Source organism: Pezoporus flaviventris, unplaced genomic scaffold (genome assembly GCF_033815535.1).
Source record: "Pezoporus flaviventris isolate CSIRO_AGI_PZ_B2104156 unplaced genomic scaffold, CSIRO_AGI_Pfla_v1 ptg000057l, whole genome shotgun sequence".
Classification (NCBI taxonomy): domain Eukaryota; kingdom Metazoa; phylum Chordata; class Aves; order Psittaciformes; family Psittacidae; genus Pezoporus; species Pezoporus flaviventris.
In genome coordinates, this window is record NW_026892605.1 from 6,815,689 (window position 1) to 6,830,560 (window position 14,872).

The 14,872-nt window shown below is 38.2% G+C and overlaps 1 protein-coding gene across 5 annotated transcripts in view; it reads left to right on the forward strand.

Moving 5' to 3' along the window:
* Positions 1 to 14,872, forward strand: part of PRLR (prolactin receptor) — a 150,198-nt gene that overhangs the window by 127,517 nt on the left and 7,809 nt on the right. For 4 of the 5 annotated variants that reach the window (XM_061469513.1, XM_061469515.1, XM_061469512.1 and 1 more), the window contains 9 exons: positions 2,739 to 2,852; positions 3,805 to 3,937; positions 6,014 to 6,183; positions 6,875 to 7,041; positions 8,541 to 8,682; positions 10,167 to 10,299; positions 11,537 to 11,706; positions 13,053 to 13,222; positions 14,439 to 14,583. In XM_061469513.1, coding sequence (XP_061325497.1) covers positions 2,783 to 2,852; positions 3,805 to 3,937; positions 6,014 to 6,183; positions 6,875 to 7,041; positions 8,541 to 8,682; positions 10,167 to 10,299; positions 11,537 to 11,706; positions 13,053 to 13,222; positions 14,439 to 14,583 — 1,300 coding nt within the window. In that variant the 5' untranslated portion in view covers positions 2,739 to 2,782. Of the gene's footprint in view, positions 1 to 1,841; positions 2,076 to 2,738; positions 2,853 to 3,804; positions 3,938 to 6,013; positions 6,184 to 6,874; positions 7,042 to 8,540; positions 8,683 to 10,166; positions 10,300 to 11,536; positions 11,707 to 13,052; positions 13,223 to 14,438; positions 14,584 to 14,872 lie in introns of those variants that run through there. The other variant, XM_061469516.1, reaches the window with a different exon arrangement.

Consider the following 14,872-nt stretch of genomic DNA (forward strand, 5'->3'; position numbering starts at 1 on the left):
CTCAACCTTTGGTTTTGCATGGCATTCTGGCAAATCATTGTCCACTGTGCCTCTTATAAAAGAATACATTGAGTCCTAAAAATGAGGCATTCCCTCACAGCATCTTCATTAATGCTAATTACCCCTTTATGAAAACATCGAGTCATAAACAGGGGAGATGCACTTTTGATGCAGTTACAACAAAGTGGATATTATTTTTTCTACTAAACAACATTTCAACCACAAATACCAAATACAAGGCAACCATGGAAACATAGGCACTGGAACAAATGGAATATGGTTAATATGCCTGAAGCCTTCTGGCCACTGCTCTGCTGCTGCTCACATTCCTTCAGAAAGCAAAACAAGTATCAGAATGAAGCTTTTCTAGGATTCTTTTAAGCTTAATCTTCAAATAAACAGAGGTCCTAATAATTTTTTAGTAGAAAATAATTTGAAAGCACTAAATCCTGAATGTAAAATAGGATGTCCAGCCATCTCATGCTTCTGCAGTTTTCTAACTGCTAATAGTTCAAAGTATTAAACTTGAAACACAGGCCTAGAAAGCATATATTAGATCACGAAGTCCAGTTCTCAGCTGTCACATCCAACCATGTCATATATATTTCATAATAGATCAGACTAGCTGGGAAAACTAAATGGGATTATCATGATTGGAAGACTATTCCAGAAACCTGCTGCTGTGATGGTAACATTTTTTTTCTAATTTTATGAGCTAATTATGGCCATCTAGTCCTGCTCCAACATTTGCTAGAGTTTACCCATTCTTATTTTCCCTCTTTTGATGCTAATCTCCTGCTATGTTTACAGAAGACAACCATCCTTGCGTGGAGCAGAAAGCCAACTCTTTAAATTGCCATCATGAGACACCCCGTGTCCTCTGCTCATCTTCCTAGCTGTGGTCTAAATATTTTCTAAATGGTTAACCTGGTGGGGTTTTTTGCCAAATAGAGGTGACAGGAACTGTTCATAGAGTTCAGTCTGTGTCAGTAATAGAACCATAATCCTTCCCTGTGTATGTCCTGTTCTTTTTCACAACCACTTTGCAGAAGCAGTTCATGATCATCTGATTTTTTTAAAAAAGAATGTTCCCAATGAAAAACACCTAGGTTTACATGCATTAACTTCATCCCATTTCTACTAATTTGGTTCTTTAGTTTTTCAGCTTCCAAAATGATCCCGGTTTCTTTGAATACTCTTTCTTTATGATGCTTTCTCTTTCATTGTATTAATAAATTTCATTCTTTTACCCACTGTAATCCATTTCTTGTCTGTCAACTCTTTACACAGAAGAGATACATCTGTTAAAGTAAAAAAAAAACCTAAATCATAGTACCAGTTCTCTAAAGCACAGTATGAGTCTTATTTTGAAAGTGCTGCATTTTGCAAATGCTGCAACTATTGTTAGAGATAATAAAATATTTTAAGTGGTCTCGTAAGTACATGAAATAGTTACTGTTTATAATTCAGTATTTCACCTTCCCTTGAGAAAAAACGTGCCTTGCTCTTGCATGCTTTCAGTAGTCTGCACTCTGCATTACACCAAGTTTTCAGCTCATTTCTGAAGTTAAACACAACTGTTTGTGCCTGCCATTTGTTTATAGTCATAAAATCTGAATGCGCTTACACAAAACTGGAACTCATATTAAAATTACTTGTTCTCCACTGACTGTATATGCACAGATTGCTGCAAGTGAGCTTAAAACTAACCCAGATGTGATTTTCCAGGCTGTAGCTAGGAAGCATGTGTTAAAACGCGCTTTCATATTCAGAAGTGGTATATGGAAAGGTAGCCAACTGTTGTTCTCCAGACTGTCCACAGTAAACATGCTTTGACTCAGTTAAATTAACCGATACTTCCGTTTGCCTTCGTGCATAAAAAACATTTATATGCTGACAGATTATAGTTTCTTGATACAGAAAATGAATTGCATAATGAAAATTGAGTCATCTGATAAACCACAAAGCATTTTTCCTCAGCAAAGAGACAGCTTGTTCCCACGCTGTGCTACACTGAATGGGTTTCAAGCGTACAAATACCTGTCAGATGTGCTTGGTAGGAATAGAAAGCCAAGGTAAGGAGTTTCCTATTCAGATGATAAATTGTTCTTCTTTAAGGAGTGAGGTTGGCTACCGAGAGTGTAACAGCCCACTCCAGTCACCATCTCCAAACAGGACGAGTACTGGTGGGACAAGCAGGAGGTTTGCTTGAAGTCATTCTGTCTCTTCTACAGGCTAATCAGATTTAGCAGCAGCAGCGACTCCTGGCCGCACTGAGCTGTAACCTGAATTCTGAGGACATCTAGTGGTGTCAGCCCACCACAGGGACTGCGTCTTCACAGCTGGTGGCTTCTCACTTGCACCTCGCTGTGTTTCAGCCAAGTTCTGCCACACTGCCTCTGGTTTTTACAAGAGGCTGATTTCTCAGATAAACTAATGGGCCTAGATGAAGAGCTTTAAGAAAGGCACACAGCATCTCAAGATGCCAAATATATATGTAAGATTTGTTAATGCTACAGAATTGTAATCTAGCGCTGTTAACCATTCAGGAAGAATTACTCACTGCTCTGTGATCCAGTTTTTCTGCTTCTGAAATGGAACCATAGGTGTTGCTGCACCTTTTTGAGCAAAAGAAGAATCAATTAGCCGCAATTCAAGAAGGACTTTGATCAAGAGAAGTGATACATATTACACGTTAAGCATTGTTATTGACTACTGCATGATGATGTATTTTGCAGTGAGCCTTTGATCTGGTATTTCCTCCTGAGGAGAAGCAGGCATCATGAAGCAGAAACTGACATCATCAGTTCAAATCATTCTGCTACTTGCTCTGACTGCAGTGGGTCTGATGGGTAAGCACAACGCTTCCTGAAACACTTGTTTTCTCCTTTAAAACAGTTTCGTTAGAAAAGTCTGAGGCTTTACCTGATCTGTCCTGACCACCACTGGAGCCTGTACGTATCTAAATTACTTTCTTCTAAAGTTTTGTACAGAGATTTTGGAAATGACTTGAGTCCTCTCTTCTTTTCATGCTATTAATTTCATGATTATATGGTGGCAATGGTGAAATGCGCTCACTCCATCCCTACACTCACTCCATGCTTGGGAATTAGCATCATATAATAGTAACAGTATTAGAAGTAATGGTATGGAACTTTCATGAAGTAAAGCTAAGCTTAGGTTGAAAAGCCACATGCTTTACAAGTCAATGTATGTAAATTTATGGCCTATGTTTTTGGTAGAAGTTAATGACAAGTAGTCTTAACAGGAAATAAATGTTTTGGGATTATCAGGGAATATTCAAATAATTAATGAATACATTCAGTTTACCAATACACAAAATACTGCATCCAGCCCACTGATTCCTTCTTTTTATTACTTGTCTTGCCTACAATTTGCCCCAAATATCTGCAATTAATGAAACTTTGGTTCTGTTGCAAAGTTGAAGTTGAAATTTAGTTTTAAGATTACCTGAAGACAAAAATTCTTCTATATTTTAGGGGGGGGGGGAAAGGTCACACATTTACTTCCAAGCTTTTAAATTTAATTTGAAGGTAACTGGACACTTTCTAAGTTTAGGTTAAACTCAAATTTTCATTGGAAAAAGATAAGTAAAATAATTTTAGTAGCTATTTTAGTAAATTCTGAGGCTTTTCCCAGGCAGATTTGCTTGACAAATTCAGTCTGTAGTTTCAGATCATTTTATTGTCCTCAGAAAAGCATTCCTTGCTGAATATGTCATTCAATCATAACAACCAAAAACATTGTCCAACTCTAACTAGCTGGATTTCTGCACTTCCCTAGGTCAATCATACCCTGGAAAACCTAAGATAATAAGATGTCATTCTCTAAAAAAGGAAACCTTTTCTTGTTGGTGGAAGCCTGGCTCAGATGGAGGACTTCCTACCAATTACACCCTGTTCTACAGCAAGGACAGGTAACAATGCATATGTCTTCTGTAAATGATCAAGTGATGATTATGACAGAACAAGGGAATGATAGCATTAATTTATAAAGGTGTTTTTATGAAACACTGTTAAATCTCAGATAGCCAACAAGGGCTGCAAGAGATGAATGGTTTTCCCTTGTAGGAAGAAAACATGACCACTACCGGTCCCAAGCCTTCAGCCTGTCCCTACTGAAACTCATCTGGCCTAAAATCCCACTAATCTAAAGACATTCTGGGAAGGGTGTATTTATCCATCTTAATCAGGAGGCACACAGCTTTTAGCAGAATGGCATGCTTCACTGAGGAGAGGACCATCAAGGCACCGTGGGGCCATGGGGGCTCCCCTGGGGCAGCAAGGCAATACCTCCATCCCTGGGAACAGGGCAAGCTGCAGGGCAGCCCAGCCTTCAGCATCACACACCTCCCTGGCAATAGAGCAGGCTGAGACCAGGCTGCTCCAGGATGTCAGCCCATGGGGTGGGGCTGGCTTGAGGGGAAAGTTGAGAAGTACAAAGCTGTGGGGAGCTGGAGACCAGCCCTACTGCAGCAGGCTGACATGGGGACCTGGGACCCAGGCAGTGTGTGAGAGCTGGTGGTGCCTTCAGGGTCCTGCCAAAGAGCTTGTCCAATGCTGTGCACAGCAAACCCCCATCTGGAGATACATAGCATCTTTGCTTCCCTTTCTGGATTTGTAGCCAATCTAGTGGTTCCCAAAAAGGGAGTAAAATCAGATGTGGCTATTGCATCCCAGAAGTTAATGTTCTGGTTAAGTCTGTGATTCATTCATCCGTTTAAGAATAAAATGTGTATATGTTTAGCAGCTCTGCTCAACCTGTGCTTCCTTGTATAATTGCCCTTTCTTCCTGAAAACAAGAGGTCTCTGAATAGGACCCAGTAAGCAGGGAGGCTCAGAGATTTAATATCTTTGAATAAATCCCATGAGGTTCAGAATAGATAAGGTAAAGCCTCAGACTTCCCTGCTTCAACTAAATAAATTCCAAATCATTTGGAATTTGGTAAATTCCAAATCATTTGGTATTGATCAGGAAAGACGCAGCTTTTAATGAAGTTACCATACTCAACAATAATTTTATGAAAGTTCAGATGTTTCAATCTTGATCAAAACAGAAATTTTAATGAACATTTTAAGTCATGCTTATCACAGCGCAGAACAGTCCTGCTTAGAGATAGACAGGAATGTTTATCCATTTCATTAAATCCGCCAAACACTAGGCGAATACCAGGCACTGCCAAGCACACCATGTGTGGGCCACAGTTGCCTTTCTTAGCTCATTGCCTCTCAGGTACAGTCCCCTTATTCCCACCTTCTCTTTGTGAACCGGGACAAAACTGCCTGGAAACTAAGAGACCTTGTTATTAGTGGTCCACTGGGCATATAACAATGTTCATCCTTGAACCATCTCAGCTGGTGCTGTGGTTTCACGCAGTTCTTCCCACCTGGGATAGGCTCTGAGTACATCACCCATTCAGCTTTAACTGAGCACAAAACAATCCCTCTCCTAAAAAAGCCAAAGACCCATACAAAAGTAATATGTAAGCGGTCATGAATTAATTAGATATTTTTTACTGAGACAGTTGTGATAATGATCATGTTAAAAAGCAGATAAATTAACATCTTGCAGAAAACCAAACTAATAAAACACTTGTCTGCCATAGATCCCATTAAGGTTACTTTCCAGGGGAAATACGTGAAGATATTTAGCAGCTTTTCTTCTTTAGTCAAAATGAATGTGTTTAATTTGCCTTTTAACTTGCTTTTAAACTTGCTTTTAAACATTTTTTTAAATTGCTTTGTGCTGTCTCTGGAAATTTCTCTCTCCATTCTTTTGTTGACATATTCCTCATACTGAACAACTGCAGTAAAAATAGCAATGAAACATTATGGTAATAGCATTTGACACTCGCCAAAATGTTTCCCAGAGGTGGGATCATATTCAAGTTTAAACATTTCAAATTTCTTTGCTGAACATAGGCCATTACAAGAATATTATCTGCTTTGCTTAATTTCCTAAACTTCTAACTTTTTAAATGATTTTATTTCAGTGAAGAAAACATCTATGAATGTCCAGACTACAAAACATCAGGTCCCAATTCCTGCTACTTTGATAAAAACCACACTAATGCCTGGACAACATATAATATCACTGTAACGGCAACAAATGAGATTGGAAGTAACAGCTCAGATCCTCAGTACGTGGATGTGGCTTCCATAGGTAAAGAGAAGAATGAAATTAAAAACAAACTAATTGGAGATGTATGTGGCTTTTAATCCCAGAGCAAGTAGTGGTGAGAGATTTCTTTCCTCATCATGTGAAACTTGCTGTGGAGAACAGTTTATATACAGATGATCAGAAATACGCATTTTTAATTTATGTGAAAACTGCATCCTACTTATGAATTAAGTAACTGCATATTTTATTGTCATTTTAATTATGGCTAGAAAATTTGCTCCAGGATTTTTTTCCAGATGTAAATATCTTTCTGGCTGCTAGCTGCAGTCTTGGGAGGGTAAAAATAACTGCTTAAGCATTTTGCCAGCTTTTTGTAGTATTTCATATTCCCACTCTGTTCTGCTTTCTGCATACACATAACCTACACATTGTAATGATAAATGTAGTCAGTCTTTTTAGCTATGAAAAATCTGTCTGACATTTTAATATTGCAAGAATAGCCTGATGAAATGACAATTTGTATTTCCTTAGCCTGGCGAATATCAGGCACTGTGGTAAATCAGTAGCCACTTAAATGCTATTAGAGAGAAAGGAAAAAAAAGCTATTATACTGTTATCTTAAGAAGTGTGGAATGATCTGGAATTAATGTGATTAAATACAAAGCTGTAAAGGAGGTGCCTTTTTTCCTGAGAGAAAATTAAATCATTAATGGCAAACTTTTCACTTATGCAGTTCAGCCAGATGCTCCTGTGAACCTCACTCTAGAAACAAAAACATCCTCAGGCATAAGGAACCTTTGGGCAAAATGGTCTCCACCTCCAATAGCTGATGTCAGATCTAATTCACATGTGTATCACTATGAGCTACGGCTGAAAACTGAAGGAATGGAAGAGTGGGAGGTAATGGGAAAATATATTTATTGTGTAAATGCTCTTCTGGTGAGTTGTCTTGTCTGAATTTCACTGGTATTATAAAAAAAAATAGTTTCTGTAAGGATTGAAAAAATATTGTAACCAAATCTGACTCAAGAAAAAAAAAATACTGTAGTAGTTTGTAGACACAGGATTTGTATGATTTTCCTATTGTTGTATAGTATAAAAGCCTCTGTAGTGCACCAATATTTAATTGTAATTTTCAGCAATGTGTCTGTTCCCAAGCATCAGAGATTGCTCAGTTCGTATAGTTTAAACCAAATCAGGATCAAAGCAGTTTATTGATGCATTAAGATGTAATTAACAAGCAATCATTTAACTCTGCAGTCAAGGTCAGTATTAGCAATAGAACAGACTAATCACAATACCAGCCACTTGAAAGCATTAATAGACACCTACAAATTTATAAACACGCTTCTGTAACTAGTCCTAGAAGTATGCTAAATGCAGAAATTCCCCTCTCCCAGGGTAGGCTACAAGCACACCCCACCTCCTGCAAGTACAAACTCCTCTAAGTACAACTGCTTCTGGAGGAAGAAGCAGTAGATGCTTTAACTTAACGTGAAGCCGCATCCCTTCTACCAAGACACACACCAGTGAGAAAGAGCTGTTCCTGTCTGCTTCAGCCTGTGCTGTCTGGAGTGCAGCTACTCACAGCATCAGAGAGGGAGCTGCTCTGGCTGGCCCAGCAGATGCTAGCTGAGCAGCTTCTGACCGCATCAAGCTGAACTTCAACCACCGATAAAGATTTCAATTTCCTCTCCGTTAAAGCTTTCATGCTTCCTTAATACTGCTTTTCAGGCTGACTCTTTTTGTTTCTTAAGTCTCTCAGTTATTCCCTAAGTACTATTTAATTAGTCTGAGTGTCATCATCATCTTCCTCTCAAACATGATCAGGGAGGGAGCAGAAAGTTTGGGGTGTCCTACTCACACAGGCTGTTTCCACTGATGTTCCCAGCTGTTATTGTCTTGCTAGGAGTGGGCCATAGTACTCCACAGGTCAGATGCCAGGATGAAATACCATTCTTAAGACCATAGTCAAGTGGACTCAGTGCTACCTAAGTAGTTGATGCCTTAATGATAGAGAAAGCTCTGTGTTTTGAAAGACTTCTGAAGACAGTCAAAGGACCTGAGGAAGGCACTTAATAATAACTGGCCACTGAGAAGTACTACACAGAGGGCTTGTCTGTGAGTTGGACTACCTATAGTGCTTCTTGCACTGTGGATCTGATGGAGTACTAACTTACAGGAAGTCTACAAGTAAATATGTTCTTGAGTGTCAGAATCTCAGTGTCACTGAAGTGAGATTTTCTGTTAAGTCACTACCTTTGCTTCTTTGAAATCTACATCTGAATACCCAACCAAAACCCTTGCTTTTCTGAAGTCAGTGACACAAGCTCCTTTATGGCTTATTTATTAAAATGGATGAATTGTTTATTGTTTTTCCTGTCCATTTTGTTTTCCAGACAATATCTGTGGGAGTGCAGACACAGTACAAAGTGATTAGGGTACAACCTGGGGTGAAGTATGTTGTTCAGGTCCGTTGCATGTTAGACCTTGGAAAATGGAGTGAGTGGAGCTCTGAAAGACGCATTCAGATCCCCAAAGGTGAGCGGATGATTGCCGTTCTGTTAATTGTTTTTAAATTCTAGCTTATTCAGTGCTGTGAAAGGTACATAAATGGCAGCCCTGAAAACCTGGTTCCTCACACAGATACTTCATAGTGCTGGGGGAACATCTTAGTGCATCTTCAACATACTTCATGTGTAACCACATTTTAGTCTTGTTGATCCACTCAGTATCCTCTGCTCGAACTGGCTATGACAAACAAGCTAGGATTTACCAGGAAGTCACTTCTGATACAAGTGTGCCTAAATAATCTATTGCTCCTCTCCCTTTATTACAAAAATCATGTTGATTTAATCTGCCACTGTAGGTACCGGGTAATGGTACTTGTGTAGGAATCATTCATTTGTTCATAGGAATCATTCATTTGTTCATTAGTAACTGAAATGAAAGCACTGCTGTGTCTAATAGAGCATAACATTTGCAGCTACTATGACATGGAAATAACTATCTGTGTTTTGTGGGTTTGAGTGGACACATTAAATATGCATGACATCCTGTCTTGTCAGACACTTTAGCCAAATCTTCTGTCACTGATTGTATTGTTCATTATTTGACGTGGAGATTGCTGAAGTACTGTTAATAAAAAAATACCTTTTAAATGTCCCATTTTCAGATCTGGGAATTTAGAGCTTAGGCAATTAGAAATTTGGAAAATCAATGTCCCTACTCTACATAGTAGAAGGTATTTATTATTGATGTAATAGGACCATATTTTGCCACAAATACATAACTACAAAAAGTTTCAATCCCACCTTTTGACTGGCATCCTATTCAAAATCTAAACATTTTCCTCTGCCCTACTCAAAGTGCTCTGCTTAATTATATAAAAACATTATCAGGAATCCAAATAATTATAAATTGCTTGGCAGCAGTCAGGCTGAGTACTGAGCATAATGTCACTTTACAAGGAAATATGAGAGCTGCTTTTTTTTGTATCTATCTTTGAAGTCAGCTCCACATCATAGGTACTTCAAAAGGAAATTACTGGAAAGGACATAAACAAATGGGGAAACACTTTTTTTTCCTGTAAAGCCCAAAACAAATGACAGCATATTTTTTAAACAATAAGAGGCATCTTAAAACACAATTTTTAAAGAAAAAATGGTTTATGTTGAAAACAGATTGGATAGCAGAATGTATTTTAAATCATTTATAGAACATGCTATAACAGTAACTGAGCAGCCCTTATCAGATACGGTGGGGAAGAGCTAAATCCAAGGAACCAAAACATAACTTCTCAGCACAGCTGCAGTGAGAAAGGATTCTGAATCCAGGTCAAAGTAGCAGGCTGCTGCCCTAACCACTGAACTGTTCTTCCTTTCCTACACTAATATGAAGCAAAAGTTTTCTTTCCTTGTAGATAAAAATAGTATTTTGTTGTGCTCTGCTTGACGCTTTGTAAGTTCAGCGCTGACATAATGCATTAATCTTACTAACCAGTTCATTTCTTTATGTTTTAACAGGACAGTCACCTCCTGAAAAACCTACAATAATAAAATGCCGTTCTCCAGAAAAGGAAACATTTACTTGTTGGTGGAAACCTGCTTCAAATGGAGGATATCCTATTACCCACACTTTGCTTTACAGCAAAGAAGGGTAATAAGCTATGTGCAACTATTCAGTATTTTATTGGAAGGTCCTGGAAAACTAATCCAAATCAGTTTGGCTTTTAGGAGATGTCATTTTCCATAGGACATGGTTTTGTCCAAGTGATATAGTCTGGAATAGCACTAAGGCCGAAATAAGGTCTCTCTATAACATCAGGTTTTTCAAATTTCAGTGAATTCTTCTGCCTTGAAAGACAGACTGCCTTGAAAGGTGCCATGGTACCAGCAACAGCATAAAAGCATGCACACACCTGTAGATCTTTAGCCCCACAGCCCCAGAAGTAAAACTTTCCAAAATGATCAGATACTAAAATTTTCATCTTCTGACAATGTTTATTTTGCACAGGTATTCATAAGCCATGAATGCCTCCTGGTTTCTGCTGTAATCTTGGTCCTGGAATTTAGATCAAGTGCTAAACACTTTAAAGCAGTAGTCAATATTTTGTTTGGGTCCTGTGAACTATTTCTAGTTCACCCAGCACTGCTCACCCTTGCACTGCCCCAACTAGATGCTAAACTCTGTACATGTTATCTGAAAGCTAGGTCTTAGTGCAAAACAACTACTGGTTCAGCCAGCAAGGGCAACCTATGAGGTCCACATCCACAACTTTCTCTTTTGTTACTGTGCCTCTCAGAGAAGCATGGAAACAAGTACTACATACCCCACTTTCTCTTCTATCCCTGCTCCCTTTGGGAAGCTTGGCAATGGATTTGGAAGACAGGTACAAAGTAGATGTTTTTGAGGAACAGGTGATGAAAGACCAAAATAGATTCTAACAGCATATTAAAATGCAGAACTCATGTAAGTGTGAAATGTACGTTGGAAATACTCATGTTTTTTTTTAATAGATGGGTTAGAAGACTTCACAATCACTTCTGCTGGCTGTCTGAAACCTGTAAGGTCTATGCAAAGGGTAATGGCATTCAGAAAAGTAAGAGCTGCACTCTTTTAGCCCACTGCTGCATCTATAACAGCCTAAATCCTTCAAGTTTTGTAGTCTTTATTTTTGGGGGGGGGGGAAGGGGGGGGGGGGGGAGGAATGCTTATTACAGTCTCTGGAATTGTCCAAGGATTCTTTAGTCTGAAAACAGTTTTCCAATTTTTTTACATTTCCAGCCATGAAAAACCTGATCCAGCCCCAAATAATGCTGAACTACTAGTAATCAATCAGGTGTTACAGTCTCTGTAATCCCACAGTCTAATCACCATGATTCTTTCATTTCAGAGAAGAACAAATTTATGAATGTCCAGACTACAGAACTGCAGGCCCCAATTCATGTTACTTTGATAGAAAGCACACCTCTTTCTGGACCATATACAATATTACTGTGAAAGCAACAAATGAAATGGGAAGTAACGTCTCTGATCCTCATTATGTGGATGTGACTTACATAGGTAACAGATAAAAAGCATTTCTGTGGAGCCAAATAATTCATGAGTATGTGTTTTAATTCAAGAATTTTAATTCCAGCTTTTCTCATGTATAGTATTATACCCAAGTTATAAACTTGTAAGAACAAATAAGATCGTCTTGATTACTGAGAAAAAGGATCAGCCACCAGCGAAACAGATTAGACAAAGACCATCAATATTCCACCCAAACAAACTATAAACAACACCAAAGCCACAAAAGAAACACTTAACAACCACCCACACCCCACAAAGTATGGTGTAATAATGAATTAATATTCATCTCTTTACTGTTTTATTTTCAAAGGAAACCTAAAAATTCTAAAAGCTTTAAAAATGTATCCAGATAACAATTTATTGTTTTTCCATGTATCTTTCAGTCAAGCCTTAAGAAACATCATCCAGCTAAAATCTTTTTCCACTCTACCAGCAACTGAAACCAAATTGAACTTTTAACTAATAACACTTACATTTGATTTGCCTAAAAGAAGTTTCCAGACCCACAAGAAGCTGAATTAGTGTTCTTTATAGCAGTGTACTGATAATCTCTTTTCTCAGACTTTTTCCACAGAGTGACTGTGGACAAGAATTTAGGTATTTTTCTAAGGGAATGGAACATTATCATCAATAAACATTTTGTTACAAGGATCTGGCTGCCAAGAGTCTGGCAGCTAGAGAAAAGGCTTTATATTTTACCTCTATGACCTGATTACTTCATGAAGCTTTGTATGAGTGATAAAATACATGCACAATATGCACAAGCTTTACTTCTGAACTGAGCAATTTGCAAACCTGCGTTCCATTTTGGATTATTTTTGAAATATAGACAGGGTTTAATATTACTGGTTTTATATTTAAATATCCTTACATATGCATATAGGCATCATGTTGTTGTGTTTTCTGAATGTAAAAGATGGGGTGGGGTACAGGTTTCATCAGCTACATCTGTGTTTTCAGCATTCCTAAATATATATGCCAACTTTGATACAATTATGGGAAAACACAGCTTTCATAACACACCACTGAAGAGGTTAACAGTCGTGTGGAAAAGCAACAATAAATGTAACATAAGAAAAAATTATTTCTGATGATAAATGATTAAGGCAAATCTCAACATGAACTCAACATATGAACTGTTCTTCAGTTTTTAATTTATATTTATAAATCCATGCTTCCTTTATCAGGAAATTCTTGATCCCTGTTTTCCAGCACCATTTCTAAATGACTAGGTACAACAGAAGTGGTAACTGACCACTCACACCATTTTATATTGCTACTATTCAAGGAAAAAATAATTTAGACTCTTACTGACAGTTCTTTTATTTTAACAGTACAGCCAGATCCTCCTGTGAATATAACTTTGGAATTAAAAAAGTCAGTAAATAGAAAACCATATTTAATCTTGACATGGTCTCCACCCCCACTGGCTGATGTCAGATCTGGATGGCTTACCCTTGAATATGAGTTACGACTAAAGCTTCAAGAAGGAGAGGAATGGGAGGTGAGGATGTTGCAAGTCTTTACTAGATGGTGTTTTCTGGTCAATTAGATTTTGTCAGCCAGGTCACACACCTGAATGTAATGAAACAGGCACAGTGAATAGTTCATCGTTTTTCAAAAGTGCTTGCATGTAATCTGCAATTACCTACTGAGATGACTGTTATCTCAAATGCTGTTGCATGATAGCAGGTGACAGAATATTTATTTTTAATTGCAGCCATTATATATTAAGCATATTGGCATTACAGTTTAAATTGTTTGTTCTCATTTAGCCAGGATTCTTTTTGATAACTTGTTCTTACCTACAAGTACTTCTTGGGTAACAGAAAGTTCACTGACATTATGTAAAATCATATAAAACTTAAACAGGGGAAGTTTAGATTGGATATAAGGAAGAAATTCTTTACTGTCAGGGTGGTGAGGCACTGGAATGAGTTGCCCAGGGAGGTTGTTAATGCTCCATCCCTGGCGGTGTTCAAGGCCAGGTTGGACAGAGCCTTGGGTGACATGGTTTAGTGGGAGGTGTCCCTGCCCATGGCAGGAGGGTTGGAACTTGATGATCTTAAGGTCCTTTCCAAACCTGACTATTCTGTGATTCTATGATTCTATATAAATTTCTACAAAAAGCCACTGGGTGATGGTTGTCATGGCCACATAATAATTGTATACTGCCAGGATGTGCAACTACACAACTGGGCAGCAAATACTACAGCTATTTGTATTTGGCTGCATCCCCTTTTTGTCTGCTGCAGTACTTTCCAGACATCTCTGTATCTCCTCCTTCCTGCCACTGAGCTTCCTGCCCCCTTGCCATTGAAGACCCACTTTTTAACACCCTGTGCAGTCCCACCAACTCCACATTCCTTCTTTTCTCTTTTTATTTTCTTCCCTATCTCTGTTCCCTGACACCACTATAGTTCCAACCTTTACCATGGTTGCTCCCTATTTGCCCTATTCTCATGATGTGTTTTTGTAGTACTTTGATTTGTACAGTATACCAGAGGCAGATCTCATTCCCACTGAATCATGTTAGAAAGCTGAACTATAGAAATAAAATAAATGTACCATTAGTCTATGCCTCCATGACAGTTACTAGGAAGCTATGCTGATTTGTTCTATATTCCCAACTTCATTATGAAGATTTAAACCCAGCTCTGATTTTCACAGAAAAATGTCTCAATTTTACATGAATTTTATCATTTTTATTTAATTTCCAGACTGTTTTTGTTGGACAGCAAACACAGTATAAAATGTTTAGTTTAAATACTGGGAAGACATACATTATACAGATTCATTGCAAACCAGATCACCATGGATCATGGAGTGAATGGAGCCCAGAAAAGTATATTCAAATCCCAACTGGTGAGTGGCCAGGCATCCCTTCAGTAATTGCTGTTACATGGAAGTTCACATAATACCTCTGTTAGCTGTTTGTGGCACCTGTGCAGACTGACATCCCATAGTTTGCCTAGGACAGGTAAGATCATTGCTACGTAACTGAATTCTCAGTGTCCCTGCACCTTACCCTGTCAGCTTTCCCCTTTGTTACCTTTTGGAGTAAAGAAGTTAAAGTCAATTCCTTTACTTATTTAAACAATGTCTTTTCTATTTATTGCCTCATTTGTTCTCGTGATGGTAGTTTTTAATTAAA